Genomic DNA, 15,356 nt, shown 5'->3' on the forward strand with positions numbered 1-15,356 from the left:
TAATTTGAATGAATGATATTAGAATAATTTAAAAAGAAGGCAGCTCTTTTAGTGGACGGTTGTATGTGTATATACTTTTATTAGTTAATACTATTTTTTTTTTTAATTTTTTTACATTTTAAGTTCTGTTTGATCTAAATTAATTTTATTTTCTAAATAAATATATAATGTGTAAGTAACTAGCTTTTGATTTAAACAACAAAAGCAACATCATCATCACTATCTAATCCAGCTAATATAGAATCAACATCAGTAGATAATAAATTTTTATTTAATATAGAATCATTTGATATAGTATGATCCATTTGTCTTGAAGTCATTTGTGAATGACCATTATTACCTGAAGTGGTTCTAAATTTTGAATTTAAACTTATTGAATCTTTTAATTCTGAAATTCTTGGATAATTTAATGTTTTGGAATTATAAGTATATATTGATCCATTTGTATCATCATAATGAGAATCTCCATTTATTGTTGTATAATTTGATGTTAAATATCCATTAGCATGAGGTAATCCTCTTTCTTGAAAATGTTGACTAAATTGTAAAATTTCTGCATATATCGAATTAATATCTCCTGCTGTACCTAATCCTAAACCAGTATATAACCCCTTTTCAGAATCTGATGAAACAACATCTGATGATAATCCTGTACGATTTATAAAATTTGTTGGAATAAAATGATCAGGTTGTTGTAAACCATTACTAGTATGATTATCAAATTCATTATTATTATTATTATTCATTGCCATTTCAAATTGGGTATTATTTGTATTTCTTGAATCATTATTAAAAGTACTCATATGAGTTGAAATTTGAGATTTTTCAATTTCTGTAAGTAATGGCTTTTGAGGATGTAACCAAACAATCAAGAAATTATTACCACATGCAAATTCTTCAATATTTTCTTTTTGAATTTTAATTTTTAAATCAATTCCTTGATTATCTTTTGGTATAATTCTACCATTTTTAAAATAACTTTCTAAATCTGATGAATAAGAATCTAATCCATGAATCCATAATTTATATTGTTTTCTATAAGCAATACCATCTAATATTTGTTTAAATAATTTTGAATTTTTACAATAATTATCTAAATCTTCTGAATATTGTTGATCAAGATTTTTTAAAATATAATATAATATTATATGAGCAATTGTATCTTTATACATTTGTCTTTGAGTAAATTCATTGGATTTATTTAATTTTAAAACCCAATGATGGAAAAATGGTATAAAATTACTTGTAAAATTTAATCCTAATATACTAATCATATCTTTTAATACTGTAACCAACAAAAGAACTAATTCAGTATTTGGTGCTTCATAAGTATCAAAAAATTTATCAGTATACATTAATAAATGTGATATGAAATTTTGTTGTTGAGTAATATATTGATTAACATCTGGTTCAATTAAATTTTTGGTATTCAGTTTATTATCATCATCATCAATATCAGTTTGACTACTATTGAATTTTGATCCTGGATCTAATCTTGATTGTTGTTTTGTAACTTCATATGCTGTTTTAGATGCAACTGCTAATTCATTATTTAAAAATTCATCAAATACTTTTAAATATTTTGCTTGAATATTATGAATTTGTTGAACTGTTAAAACTGTTTTCCTATCATCATCAAATTCAGTTTCTGGTGCTAATAACCCCAAGCTTATATCCCAATGTTCTAAATTAACATGATTTCTATTTATTGAACTTGTTTTATTTTTTAAAATTAAAAATATTTTAGAAACATTATCTAAAAATTGAATAATTAAATCATGAATTCTTTCACCTGATATCGTTTGATTTGAATTATCAACAAAAGAACTATCTAATACAAAATCAGTTTTAACTAAAATTTCTTGAATTGAATCTGGTACTTGATCATAATAATAAATATGTGTAGTAACATTACAAATACAATCTGAATAAATATTTGTTAAAACATCTATCTCTGATTTACTTAAATCACTTGGTTTTAAAATTAAATCAGTTTGTAAATTTAATAATTGTTGAATAATATCTGAAACTGATAATCCAATCATATTAACACCAGAAGATAATAAACCTAATAAATATTTTGCATAAATTAATTGTAATGAATAATTTGATTTACTTGGTCCTTCAACATTCATACGATTTAAAGTTGATAATAAAGTTGATGAACTTACAAATCTTAATTGAATTGGAATCCAAGTAACACAAAGTTCTAATAAAACAATCCCCCAATCTAAATTAAGATTTGTTGAATAAATATGTTGTACTACAGCTCTTGTAACTTCTGAAATTTGTGCTGTAGTATTATTATTGAAAAATGACCTTAAAGCAGTTAAACTTTCTTCATTGATATCAGTTAAAGTTAAATTATCATTATCAAAATCATCATCAATTTGTTGATTAACAATTGTTTGAGATTTTTGCAGTTGAACTCTTGATAATCTTTTATTTCCATCAGATTCAATATTAATATTTGATTTTAATCTTTGCATAAGACTACTAATATTATTATTATGCATTATAACTTGAATTAAAAAAGGAATTGATATAGCAATAAATTTTTTACTAGTATTATTTGTATAACCTAAACAATTTGAAATTGAATTAATAGCTTTTATTGAAATCATTTGCCAATCTAATTGATTTTGACCACTAATATTTTTATCTTTACCTGAAGAAATTAATTGCTGTGATAAATCAGTAAATTCTTGAACAAATTCTTTATCACCACTAAATAATCCACCATCTAAATTAAGACATAATACTTGATAAGTTTTAACAACATTTTTACAAACTGAAATATCTTTTGTATCTAAACAAATTTTCATAATAGTACAAATTTGAGGAGCAAAAACATTTAAATTTTCTTTACATTTTAAAATTAATTCTTTTATAATAGCTAAAGTAACTTGTAAATTACCAGTTCTATTTCTTGCAGCATCATGTTGAGTTTTTTCTTTAATAAAATGAATAACTTTTTCTAATTTAATTCTTCTTGTTGATGCATAATATAATAAATAACTTAATTCAGAAGAATTTGGTTTTTTATCAACTGCTTTACCAGCTGGATAACATTGTAAAATTAATTTTTGATGTTTATGTTGAAATATTTTATTCATTTTGAAGTGAGATTTGAAATTGATAAAAATATAACTAGTATGAATAAAAATTTAAGGTATTAAAATGAAATGAAATGAAATGAACTTTGATATGTAGATATATATATATAATATATGAATATAAGATTTTAAAAATTAACAAAATGTTGAATTGAATATTATATAAAAGTTAAAAAAACCCCTGATCCTATAGTTTAATTGATTCAATATGAAAATAATAAATGGATAGGTAAATTAAAATTAATGATTGTTGTTAAATAATCAATAGATAATACACCTTGATTATCACTCTATCTAATCAAAATAATGAATAACAAATACAATGAATTTGAAAAAAAGTTGTTGTAAAAATTGTAAAAAATTAAATATTTCAAAAAAATTTGGTTGTCAAATAAATATTATTATAATTTTGAATGATTAAAATTTGAATTAAATTAATAAATTAAATTTAATAAAACGTATTTAATTTTTTTATCTCCAACTTTTAAATTTAATTTATTTTTACGCAGGTGATTTTTTAATTCTTATATAAATTCGTATTAAAATCCGATGTTTAATAATTTTTTTTGCTTTCTCTCTGAAGGTGTTTCATAATTATAAATTACTTAATTAAGTTAATTAAAATTTTTAAATTCTATTATGAAATTAATTAAATATATTATACAAAAATATTTATTATAATTAGCCATATCATATCAATGTAACTATGATAACAAAGTTAAGTCTAAGATTATCATTCTAAAATATAGAAATAAGCTAACGATAGAAGTTATTGGTTTTATAAGACTAACCTCTATTCAAAAAATTAAATGAATGAAAGTGTATTTGCAAAGCTATTTCAATTTTAGTAATGAAAAATTCAACAAACTATTTGAATAAAACTGGTCCAAATTATTGTTATGATAAAAAAACTATTGAACAATACAATTAAAATAATTAATTCTTATCTGTACTAAAATTTTTACTCAGGTTTTAAAAAGGGTTTTCCATATTTATTTCATTAATTATATTAGCCGTACATTATTATTTGATGTACAATCATTTATCCGCTCAGGAATTTGGTGCATTTGAAATGGGCTTACCAAAAGCTCATAATTAATTTAATTGTAGTCAAACAGAAACCAATTTACTCCACAATGATAATAAGTTATATTGACAAGTATTGTTCGACATGATTTAATTCTCGAAATATAGGTGCACCAAAAAAATTTTGAATAACTAGAAACTAGAAACAAATCTGAGCGGGTATCTCTCAAAGCTAATCAGTCAACCGAAATATAGTATTTATAACACAATCATGTTTGAGCGTTATACCTTCAAAGTTGTCCCTGTGATTATTTGCAACAATAGTGCATTTGGTAGCTACTTTCATATCTCAAAAACTATTATCTATTGTCTCACAAAAATAAAACATCACAAAATTATAATCATATAATTTTGCAAAATCATATATGTGAATAATCATTAAATTACAATAAGAAAACATATGTCTATATAGCAATAAACTAAACAACCCACAATGTCAACTTATGTCAAAGGTGGAGCATGGACTAATATAGAAGATGAAATTTTAAAAGCAGCAGTACAAAAATATGGTACTAATCAATGGGCAAGAGTATCATCATTATTACCTAAAAAGACAGCTCAACAAGCTAAATCGAGATGGGTAGAATGGTTAAATCCATTAATTAATAAATCAGATTGGACTCAAGAACAAGACAAAAGATTAATTGAATTACATAAAATTTTACCAAATCAATGGAGATCAATAGCATCAATAATTGGTAGAACTGCAACTCAATGTGTTGAAAGATATCAACATTTATTGGATAAAGCATCCGGTACTGAGAACAATGAATTTAAATTATCAGGTCCAGGTATTGAAACATTACCAGCAACAGGTCAACCAAGTATACAAATATTTGATGAAGAAAATGATCCAAATTTTGCATCAGAAACAAAACCTCCTGAATCTGATGATGAAGATATGGAAGATGAAGATAGAGAAATGATAGCAGAAGCAAAAGCAAGATTGGCTAACACCCAGGGTAAAAAAGCTAAGAGAAAAGCAAGAGAAAGAATGTTAGAAGAAAGTAAAAGGTTAGCATTATTACAAAAGAGAAGAGATTTAAAAGCTGCTGGAATAAATATAAGTTTAAAATCTAAAAATAAACGTAAAAGAAAAGAATTTGATTATAATGCAGATATACCTCATGAAATTATACCAGGATTAGGTCCATATGATGTTAGTGAAGAAAATAAAGATAATGAAAAAGAGTTGAATTCATTTAAGTATAAAGTTTCAAAACAAGGTATAAGTAATAAAGAAGTTGATGATAAAATTAGATCAAATAGAGAAAAACAAAAAAGAGCTGATCAAAGAAAGAGAAGAAAAGAGGAAGACATTGAAGATGATAAAAATAGAAAAATTGAATTTAAAAAAAGAAAATTGGATAATGAAAATGATATGTTGATTGACGAAGATAATTTAGAGGTACTTCCAAATATAAGAAAACCAAATAAATCAGTAATACCTATTTTGAAAGCATTTTTTGATAAGTTACCGGAACCAATTCATCATCAAGGTAAACCAACACCAATCATTACAGAAAATCAAGATGAGATATTGCTACAGGAACCGACATCAGTAAATAATGGAGACGTTGATTTTGAACTATTGAAATCAATAGGTGAAGAGAAATCACGACTACAAAAATCACAAGTAATACAAAGAAATTTACCTGTAATCAATCCATCATCAATAAAAAAAACCTCAGGAGACAAGTCAGAGATTGAAACATTAGTTGAAACGGAGTTTATGAATATAGTGACAGCTGACTATAAACTGCAAATGAATCCATTTATTAATATTCCAATTCTTACTAATTATGATCAAATATTAAGTGATGAAGTCAATGATCAAATATCCAAAGAATTAAAAAGTCAATCAAAGTTACATGAAAATTTACCAAATTTTGAATTACCTAGAACTTTTGATGTTGCTGAAATGGTAATATCAAAATTACATGATTTACATAATTCTTCACAGATTATTGAAAATCTGTTAAATTCCTCAAGTAGGGAATATGACGATAAGCTAACTCAACAATTGAATCAAATCAATGAAGCTCAATTAAGGTTAGCAGAAGTTGATGAAGAATTTCACTCTTTACATTATAAAATTGGGGAAGATGAGAAAACACGGAAAAAGGAAAATAAGATGTTACACGAAGATGTTAAAAGAATAAATGATACAGTGGAGCTTAAAAGGAATGATATAGCTCAACTGAGAAAGTCGAAAGAAGTTAGGCAAAGAAGTTAATGAATAATGAATCTGTAACTCAATTTTGGTTGTAACTTTGATCTCTTAAATGTACCCCATAATTCAAAACAGCGCGTGAATTTTTTTAGTATTATTAGATCTTTTATCATTAGGTCAATGATAACAACTAAATTGCTAACAATTATTAAATGTCGAATAATCTACTAAATGTACCTTTGAAGCAATCAAAACCTATCAATTTGGGTCAAGAATTAACAGAGGTTATAAAATCTCAGTTTTTTCAACCCGCTTCAAATTTTGAGAACGATTTACAACAGTTAACAAACCTTAGAGATTCAATAACGGAGATCAGTAATGGCTCAATTGCTACTACAACATCAATTGATCAATTATTTGAATATTATTCACTTTTGAAGATCATAGACTCAAAATTCCCCAAGGATTCAATTGAATTTAGTTGGTATATCACACTATACAATTCACCAATTGGACCAATTGGTATGAGATCTTTCAAATATGAAGAATTAAATATTATATTTCAAATAGGAGCAATATATTCACAACTAGCCCTTAGTGAATCAAGACATTTGGATGAAGGATTAAAAAAGTCTTGTCAATATTTTCAAATATCAGCTGGATGTTTCCAATTAATCAAAACTTTAGTTACTCAAATAAATTCAAATCCAAATTCCCATATTGAATTTCCTGGAGATTTACAGAATCTGACTACATTATGTTTAATAGAATTAATGTTGGCACAAGCACAAGAAACGATATGGCAAAAAGCCATAAATTCAGAAACTACAAAAGATTCAATAATCGCAAGATTGTCATTACAAACTTCACAATATTATGAAGAAGCATTAAAATACGCTAAATTATCAGATTATATCAAATTAGAATGGATAAACCATATAACTGTAAAATATTATCATTTTTTAGCTGCTGCTCATTATAGAAGTAGTATAGTTGCATTAGATTCTTTCCAATATGGTGAACAAGTAGCTCATTTACGTATTGCCTCAAATGCTATAAATCAAGCTTTGAAATATAAAAAATATGTTAATAATTTTGTTATTGAAGATTTATTGGGGTTATTTGAGATTGTTAAAACTAAACTAAGAACATCTGAAAAGGATAATGATTTAATTTATTTGAAGCTTGTGCCTAAAGAGAATGATTTGAAACCTATTATTGGAGTATCAATGGTAAAACCTATAGAATTGGAGAAATTCCAAGAAGTACCGTCAAATGATAAATTATTTAAAGATTTGTTACCTTATGTTATAATACATTTTGCTCAAGCAATGAGAGAAAGACAAGATGATTACATAAAAGATAAAATTTTTGAACCCATACAAGCTCTCGATCATATAATAACCAAATTCTTAAATGAAAGAAATTTACCAGCAAGTATAGATGCATTACAACAACCTGAAAATATTCCCGATGCAATAATAAATCATTCAAGAGAAATAATGAATTCTGGTGGAATAAAAATTATAGAAAATTTATTAAAAGATATTGCAAGATTATCATCTCAATGTAATCATTTAGTTAGTGAATGTCAAAATAGAATAGATATGGATAGACATGAAGATCAAATGTTGAGAGAAAAACAAGGCACTTCAAGATGGAATAGAGCCAATACCGAAAAATCAGCGTCAGTACTAATAGCTAAAATTAAACGTATGAATGAGTACCTCGAACAAGCTAAAAATGGAGATGATGTAATAATCAATAGATTTTATGAAATTAGAGGAGTTTTGGAAGTTTATATGGGTGGATTTGCTTCATTGAATAAATACATTCCAAACTCAAACTATATCAAATTAGACAAAAACATTGCGATTATAGTTACTGACTTGAGAGATTTATTAAGTCAAATTACATCACTAAGAACAAATAGACAAAAGTTTTTACAATCTATTGAAATAAAAAGTAGAGATAACAACATTTTACCAAAATTAATTGATGAATACAAAAGAAATAAAAAACAATTATATGACGATCAAGGAAACTTCAAACCAACAAAATTTGAATTGATCTATGAAGACCATATTAAACTATTCAATCCCGAACTATCTTATATCAACACAACAAAACAAGATCAACAATCATTAGAGAGTCAAATTGATTCAACCAACAAAAATTTCGTTCAAGAATATACAACAAATATAAACTCCACTCTTAGGAAAAGACAAGATTCATTACAAAATTTAGATACAGCATATATCAAATATAACGAAATCATAACTAACTTAGATGAAGGTTTAAAATTTTATAATGATTTTATATCAAAAGGTCATAACGTATTAAATGAGTGTCAAGAATTTTTAAACAAAAGAAGAATTGAAAGTAGAGATTTAGAGATTGAGATTCAAAGAAATTATCAGCTACAACAAGAGGAACAACAAATAGCTAGTAATAATAATTTAACTCAATCTGTTCCATTGGTATCTCCAAGATCTCAAAAATCAAATGTTTGGGATCCAAATTCTAATATTAAATTTGGTTGATTGATGAAACAAGTTACAAAACTGAATTAAAAAAAATATTATTTAAAAATCATTTCTCTACTTTGTATAGACAACTCTTTCAATAAACAATAATTTAGATCAATACTATTTAAAATGATTATATGATACTCAAACTACTATCTCAAATTTTCAAATCTAAAATGTCAACAATTAAACCAAAAAAACCAATCATATCAATAGTTGGTACAACAGGAGTTGGAAAATCTCAATTTAGTATAGATTTAGCAAAACATGTAAATGGAGAAATTATTAATGCAGATTCAATGCAAGTATACAAAGGAATGGACCTAATAACGAACAAACATCCATTAAATGAAAGAGAAGGTATACCTCATCATGTTATTGATTATGTAAATTGGAATGAAGAATATTTCATACATAGATTTACAAAAGATGCAAATTTAGCTATTGATGATATTCATAGTAGAGGTAAAATACCTATTGTTGTTGGAGGTACTCATTATTATTTACAATCTTTATTATTCAATAATAAAACAATGGATAAGTCAAAAGAAATTGAAGGTACCGAATTAACTTCTAATCAATTACAAATACTAGATGGACCAACAGATATACTATTCAATACATTATTAAAAATTGATCCAATTATAGCTGAAAAATTCCATCCAAAAGATCATAGAAAACTACGACGTGCATTAGAAATTTGGTATACCACAAATACAAAACCTTCAGAAATTTATCATGTACAAAAAATTGATGAATTAGAACAAAGTTCTTTAAAATATAATGCTATTGTATTCTGGTTATATTCAGATATGAAATTATTAAATGAGAGATTAGATATACGTGTTGATAAAATGATAGATAGTGGAGCAATTGAAGAAATTGATGAATTATATAAGAGTTATGTTGAAAATAAAGCTGACTGTACAACTGGAATATATCAGGTTATTGGTTTCAAAGAGTTCTTACCATGGTTAGACAATTCGAAACAAGATTCAAAGCAACTAGCTGAAGGTATAGAAAGAATGAAAATTAGAACTCGTCAATACGCAAAATATCAAGTTAAATGGATTCAAAAAACTTTACATCTTGAGTTGGAAAAGGAATCTAAATTTGATTATATAAATGGTGGGAAATTATTTGTTTTAGATGCATCTGACTTGACTAATTGGAATGAAACTGTAAGAGATAGAGGTATAAGAATAACAGATGAATTTTTAACCAACTCACCACCTACGAATTTCCCGATACCACAAACTCCACCAGGCTTGGAATCACTACTTACAGAAAAATCTAACTCCAGATCAAATAAAATAATAGGTTCAAATTCGCAATGGAAACATTATAAATGCTCAATATGTAAAGACTCTCAAGATCAAGAATTTATTGCAATTGATGAAGAAAAATGGAAACAACATTTAACTGGTAAAAGACATAAAAAAAATTTAAATTCTGATGCAAAGAAAAGACATATTGAAGAAATGATTGCATTACATAAAAGTAAATAGATCAAATAACACTTAATTGGATTCTCCTATATTCATGTAAATTTGTGCATTTGTTCTATTACACAAATGTCAAATTTTGTGCTTCTGTTTCAACTAGTTACTGGTAGCGTTTGTTTACAATTTATCTATTTAAATAATAAATTTGATTTTGCGTTTTTTTCTATATAAACACCTATTTTTAATTTACATTTTTTATATATCATTGAATGCAATTCTATTCACAATCTCAATTTAACTCAAACCGTTCATAATTCAGTTCAATTTAGGTATTTAGTTTGTTTGAATAAATCCAAGCCCGCGATCTGATATAATTACTCATGTCAATTATTGAAGAGCAATTTGCTTTAATTAATATAAATAAATCACCTAGAAAAAGAAAAGTATATCCATCAAATATAATACCAAAACCAATTTCAAATCAAAACTTGAGTAATATAAAGCAACCAGAATTTAAAACCCCAATAAGAAATTTCAGTAATCAAAATCATATATCGAAAAGTACCATAAAATCAAAATTCTCAACTAATAATGAAAATCATATAGTTGATAATCATGTCTCCTTTTCGGAACAATCTACATCAAAAAAGGAGTTCCAATTTTCATTCATGAAAGAGACATCATCATCAATTCAAAAAAGAACTTTATCCAATCCATTAAACAATCTAAATACACCCTCAAAATCAAACATAAACACGTCTAATTCAAACACACCAATACCCACATCATCAACTAAAAAAAGATTAGAATATTCGAAACAATTAAGATTTAAAAGAGCAATATCAAATCAACATTCATCATCATTCCCATCCGACATATCCAATATTTATAATAATCCTAAAATTGATCATAAATTTAATTCACCAAGAAATATAAGTTTTGGAAATTATGTTATTGATGAATCTCCTTCAAAGCCAAGAAGAGTGTTTACTCAACCACCTGCATCTTCAAATGACGTATTTCAAAGATTATATCAGACCAAGAGCTCCAACGTTGTTGAAAGAAAATTTAGAAGCGTTACTCCAACACCAACTCAAACTACCACTTCAAAATCAGCAAAAAGATCTTCCGCTTCAGCCAAAATTGAATCAGTAACGGATTTGTATGATTTATTACATAAAAGAGTTCCAGATTTATTCTTGAAGTCTTCATCGTGTGTAAAGGAACATCATAACCAATACCAAAAACCACTAGATTTAAACAATGTTCCATTAGATTCATTAAATGTATATGAAAGAGGAGAAATTATTAGAAAAAATTCATTATATTATGTTCCAACTAATTGTCCAAGACATATAAGTATGAAGCTTGAAAATGGTCATAATTTTGGGTTCGACGACAAAGATGGGAACTATATCGTCATACCAAATGATCATATCAACTATAGATATCAAGTTTTAGAAAAAGTCGGAAACGGATCATTTGGGAATGTCATATTAGCAAAAGATCATAAATTGAAAGAGCCAACTGGGAATTTAGTAGCTATAAAAATTATCAACAATAATTTTAATTCATCTATACAATCAATTAATGAAATCAAAATGTTGAAATATATGTATCAACAAAACAAGCAAAACCCCAACATAATTCATTTTTACAATCATTTCAATTTCAGAAGTCACATATGTATCGCAGCTGAATATTTGTCATTGAATTTATACTCATTAATGGAGATTACAAATTTTCAAGGATTGTCAATACCAGTAATTAAAAAATTTACAAAACAAATCTTGAATGGACTATCATTTTTACATAAATTGAAAATAATGCATTGTGATATAAAACCAGAAAATATAATGATCAAATTACCATCTAACCCTCAAACTGATAAATTACTAGTCAAAATTATAGATTTTGGATCTTCTTGTTTTGATGATGAAAAAATATACACCTATATTCAATCAAGATTTTATAGAGCCCCAGAAATTATTATTGGTTCAAATTATGATAATAAAATTGATATTTGGTCATTAGGTTGTGCATTATGTGAATTATTTATTGGAACACCTATTTTACCAGGTAAGAATGAAATTGATCAAATTGGCTTGATATTAGAAATTTTTGGAGCTCCTAAATCGTCTACCATTCTAAGAATGAGATCACAATTATCAAGATCTTTAATTAATCAGAATCATAATAAGATTAAATCTATAAATTTTGATCAAATGTCGAATTCATCAATTCCAAATGAAAAACAAGTTAAAAAGACTTTACTTTATAAGATCTTTGATCTTAATGGTAAGATAAATTTAAATATTTTGAATCATTATAAATCTTCAACTAATTCAATAAAGAAGCAAATTAAATTAAATTCAAAAAGTTTGGAAATTGTATTGGGATTTAATAATAGTTTAGAAAGTTCAAGTGATAAGAATTTGTTTTTGAAAGTTTTACAAAAGATCTTTGTTTGGGATCCTCAAGAAAGATCAAGTGTTGATCAATTAATTAATGATGCATTTATTCAATAATATCTATGGATATATAGTTACATTAATTAGTCTCTTTTCATTAGGTATTATGGATGTCCATGATGAGAACCTGGCCAAGCACTTATTTTCTCAGGTAATGGAGTAGAGGCTCTACTACTATCGCCACCACTATCATTATAATCCATTAGTTCTTGAATATTATCACTAGTTTCTATAAATGTATCTATCTTTTTATCAAATTCATTTTTCAGATCTTGATTCTTTAAGTTGTATGAAAAATTCTTGATTTCATTTAGTTTTTCACCTTCTAAATCTTCTAAACTTTTGATTAATCTTGTACCGAATTTCATATCTATTGGTAGATTACTATAAATTTTTCTCTTTAGGATATTTATAGTTCTCAAATTATCTAATAAATTGTTGTAATATAATTCCGGTGTTAGTTCAATTGAAATATTATTCGATTTTGATGGTGGGTTGATTAATAATAATGCTGCGTAATATAACATTATATGTACATGAACTGGTACGTATTTCAAGTTATCTAATATATCTTTGTCGTTTATGACCAAATTTATAACTGTATGTGCTGCGTTTAATGCTATATTTGCATTTACTGCTGCTTCATCTGGTGATAATAATTCTCGGTTGGAAATAAATTCTTCTTCATCTTGAGAAGATTCTGAATCATCTGAATCATAGTCTTCTTCTTTTTGTGGCTGTTCTTTTGGTTGTGGTCGGGGTGGTGGTGGAGTAGGTGTTGTTGCTGTTGAATTATTCAGATCTATTGCACCGTTCCATTTAGGTAATGAATTCTCATCATCTGGATTCATTGTTAGTTGCCTAACAGCAGAAGAATTAATATGCATCTTAGCAAAATTATAATAGATTAATGTACTTTTAGTTGACCATATTGCTCCATAACTTGCTGGTGATAACAACACAGTCCATGAAACCATCCATTTATCTAATTCTAAATTTGATTTTGATGGGATACCAAATGATGAAGGTACTAATAAATCCCATGCATCACCTCTGAAAGCTTCACTTAATGCTTGATTATATTCAACTTGTGAAACTAATCTTAAATCTGTTAATTTTTGTTTCAATAAAAGTTTCCTTAAATCTTCATCTGATGGCTTTTTAGTTGTTGAGTTGTTTTTATATGTTATTTGTTTATCTAAATTTGAAATTTTCTTTTCGTCTTCATTAACTAACAATGCTCTACTATGTTTTAATGAATACTCTTGTGAATTGACTAATGGTTGTCTATTAAATGCTAAACTTTGTTGACCATCTAGTACGTAAAGTAAATACCATAATTTTAAATCTTCTTTATTTTGACCATAATTTGGATTGTTCAATCCATATTCCTTGGCAATTTGTAAAGCTAACCCAGTAAACATTTGAGAATCAGATAACCAAAAACTACATAATATTAATGCAACTATTGTATTAAATGCATCTGATTTATTTTTTGGTTTATTTGCAAAAAATAAACTTCCACAAAGGTCCCTTAAATATATCTGTAATTGTGATGATTTTGAATTTAATTTCGGATGATGGATTGATGCAATTGTACTTACTGCACAAACTAATACTGGACAACTTTCCCAAATGTCGTCTATTCTAAACTTTGATATTTCAAATCCAAATAATTGTTGTGAAATATTTGTATCAAAGTAACGAAATAAGTCTGTTGCTTCTTGCTTCGTTAGAAAACCATTTCTGAAATCTTTTAGGTTATTATCAATATGCAAGGGAGAAATCCTTTTTCTAGGAGAGGTTTCTGGATCTGTTGAACTTCGTTTTTTATAGTTTTCTATTTCTGGTTGTGGTGTTTGATTAGTTGACGGTGACTGATTTATAAGATTATTCATATTCATTCCGTTTTGATACGTGGTTCGTGGTTGTTGTAATTGGGGTACTGGTTCTTTATATTGAGTTTGTTGTAGGTTAAACGAATCCATGAACTTATCAAATTTTCTTTCAAATGAGTCTAGTTTTTTTTCCATGTGTGACATTCTATCTCCATCATTTGCATTTGTATTTGTATTTGTATTTTGCTGTAATTGAACTGTTGATCCAGGATGAGGTAGAGGCATTCTATTTGGATTTAATTGTAAATATTGATTATTTGTCGGTATCATTGAAGGTATATTGGACATGGTAGATAACGAATCATATTGCGTTTGAGGATAATGATGTGAATTTAACGGTAGTGGTACAACATGACCAGTAGATGATTCAAGACTTGGTAATCTTAAAGAAGGTAATTTTGGTACAAATTGACAAGTTGCAGCTTGACCTGTTTTTAAACATCTTTGACATGGTAAATTTTCTTCATATACACATCTTACTTTTGATCTTTTACAATTACAACATGGTTTTGTTCTTTTCTCCTTAGCCATGCTATGAGTCTATTTTCAAATATCTCTATAAATTGATATGATCTATTAAATAATGCTATGTTGCAAAGATAAAAAGTGGTTGTAAAAAAATTTACGATAAAAATTATT

At 26.3% G+C, this 15,356-nt stretch overlaps 6 protein-coding genes across 6 annotated transcripts; 4 read left to right on the forward strand and 2 right to left on the reverse strand. All coding sequences in view use genetic code 12, as the record gives it.

Moving 5' to 3' along the window:
• Window positions 1–191: 191 nt before the first annotated feature.
• On the reverse strand, window positions 192–3,116 carry KGF54_005003 (uncharacterized protein; the record flags this gene model as incomplete). Its single annotated transcript, XM_051765764.1, has 1 exon — window positions 192–3,116. The coding sequence occupies one exon, from the start codon at window positions 3,114–3,116 to the stop codon at window positions 192–194; it is 2,925 nt and encodes a 974-aa protein (XP_051619044.1).
• Window positions 3,117–4,635: 1,519 nt separating this feature from the next.
• On the forward strand, window positions 4,636–6,438 carry CEF1 (Cef1p; the record flags this gene model as incomplete). Its single annotated transcript, XM_051765765.1, has 1 exon — window positions 4,636–6,438. One exon carries the CDS (start codon window positions 4,636–4,638, stop codon window positions 6,436–6,438), a length of 1,803 nt encoding a protein of 600 aa, XP_051619045.1.
• Window positions 6,439–6,587: 149 nt separating this feature from the next.
• Window positions 6,588–8,918, forward strand: RIM20 (Rim20p; the record flags this gene model as incomplete). Its single annotated transcript, XM_051765766.1, has 1 exon — window positions 6,588–8,918. One exon carries the CDS (start codon window positions 6,588–6,590, stop codon window positions 8,916–8,918), a length of 2,331 nt encoding a protein of 776 aa, XP_051619046.1.
• A 161-nt stretch (window positions 8,919–9,079) lies between these two features.
• On the forward strand, window positions 9,080–10,411 carry KGF54_005006 (tRNA dimethylallyltransferase; the record flags this gene model as incomplete). Its single annotated transcript, XM_051765767.1, has 1 exon — window positions 9,080–10,411. The coding sequence occupies one exon, from the start codon at window positions 9,080–9,082 to the stop codon at window positions 10,409–10,411; it is 1,332 nt and encodes a 443-aa protein (XP_051619047.1).
• Window positions 10,412–10,728: 317 nt separating this feature from the next.
• On the forward strand, window positions 10,729–12,876 carry KGF54_005007 (uncharacterized protein; the record flags this gene model as incomplete). Its single annotated transcript, XM_051765768.1, has 1 exon — window positions 10,729–12,876. The coding sequence occupies one exon, from the start codon at window positions 10,729–10,731 to the stop codon at window positions 12,874–12,876; it is 2,148 nt and encodes a 715-aa protein (XP_051619048.1).
• A 47-nt stretch (window positions 12,877–12,923) lies between these two features.
• ZCF30 (Zcf30p) lies at window positions 12,924–15,248 on the reverse strand (the record flags this gene model as incomplete). The annotated part of the gene is made up of 1 exon (XM_051765769.1): window positions 12,924–15,248. The coding sequence occupies one exon, from the start codon at window positions 15,246–15,248 to the stop codon at window positions 12,924–12,926; it is 2,325 nt and encodes a 774-aa protein (XP_051619049.1).
• Window positions 15,249–15,356: the final 108 nt, after the last annotated feature.

This window comes from Candida jiufengensis (genome assembly GCF_024610255.1).
Source record: "Candida jiufengensis strain CBS 10846 chromosome Unknown scaffold1, whole genome shotgun sequence".
Classification (NCBI taxonomy): Eukaryota; Fungi; Ascomycota; class Pichiomycetes; order Serinales; family Debaryomycetaceae; genus Lodderomyces; species Lodderomyces jiufengensis.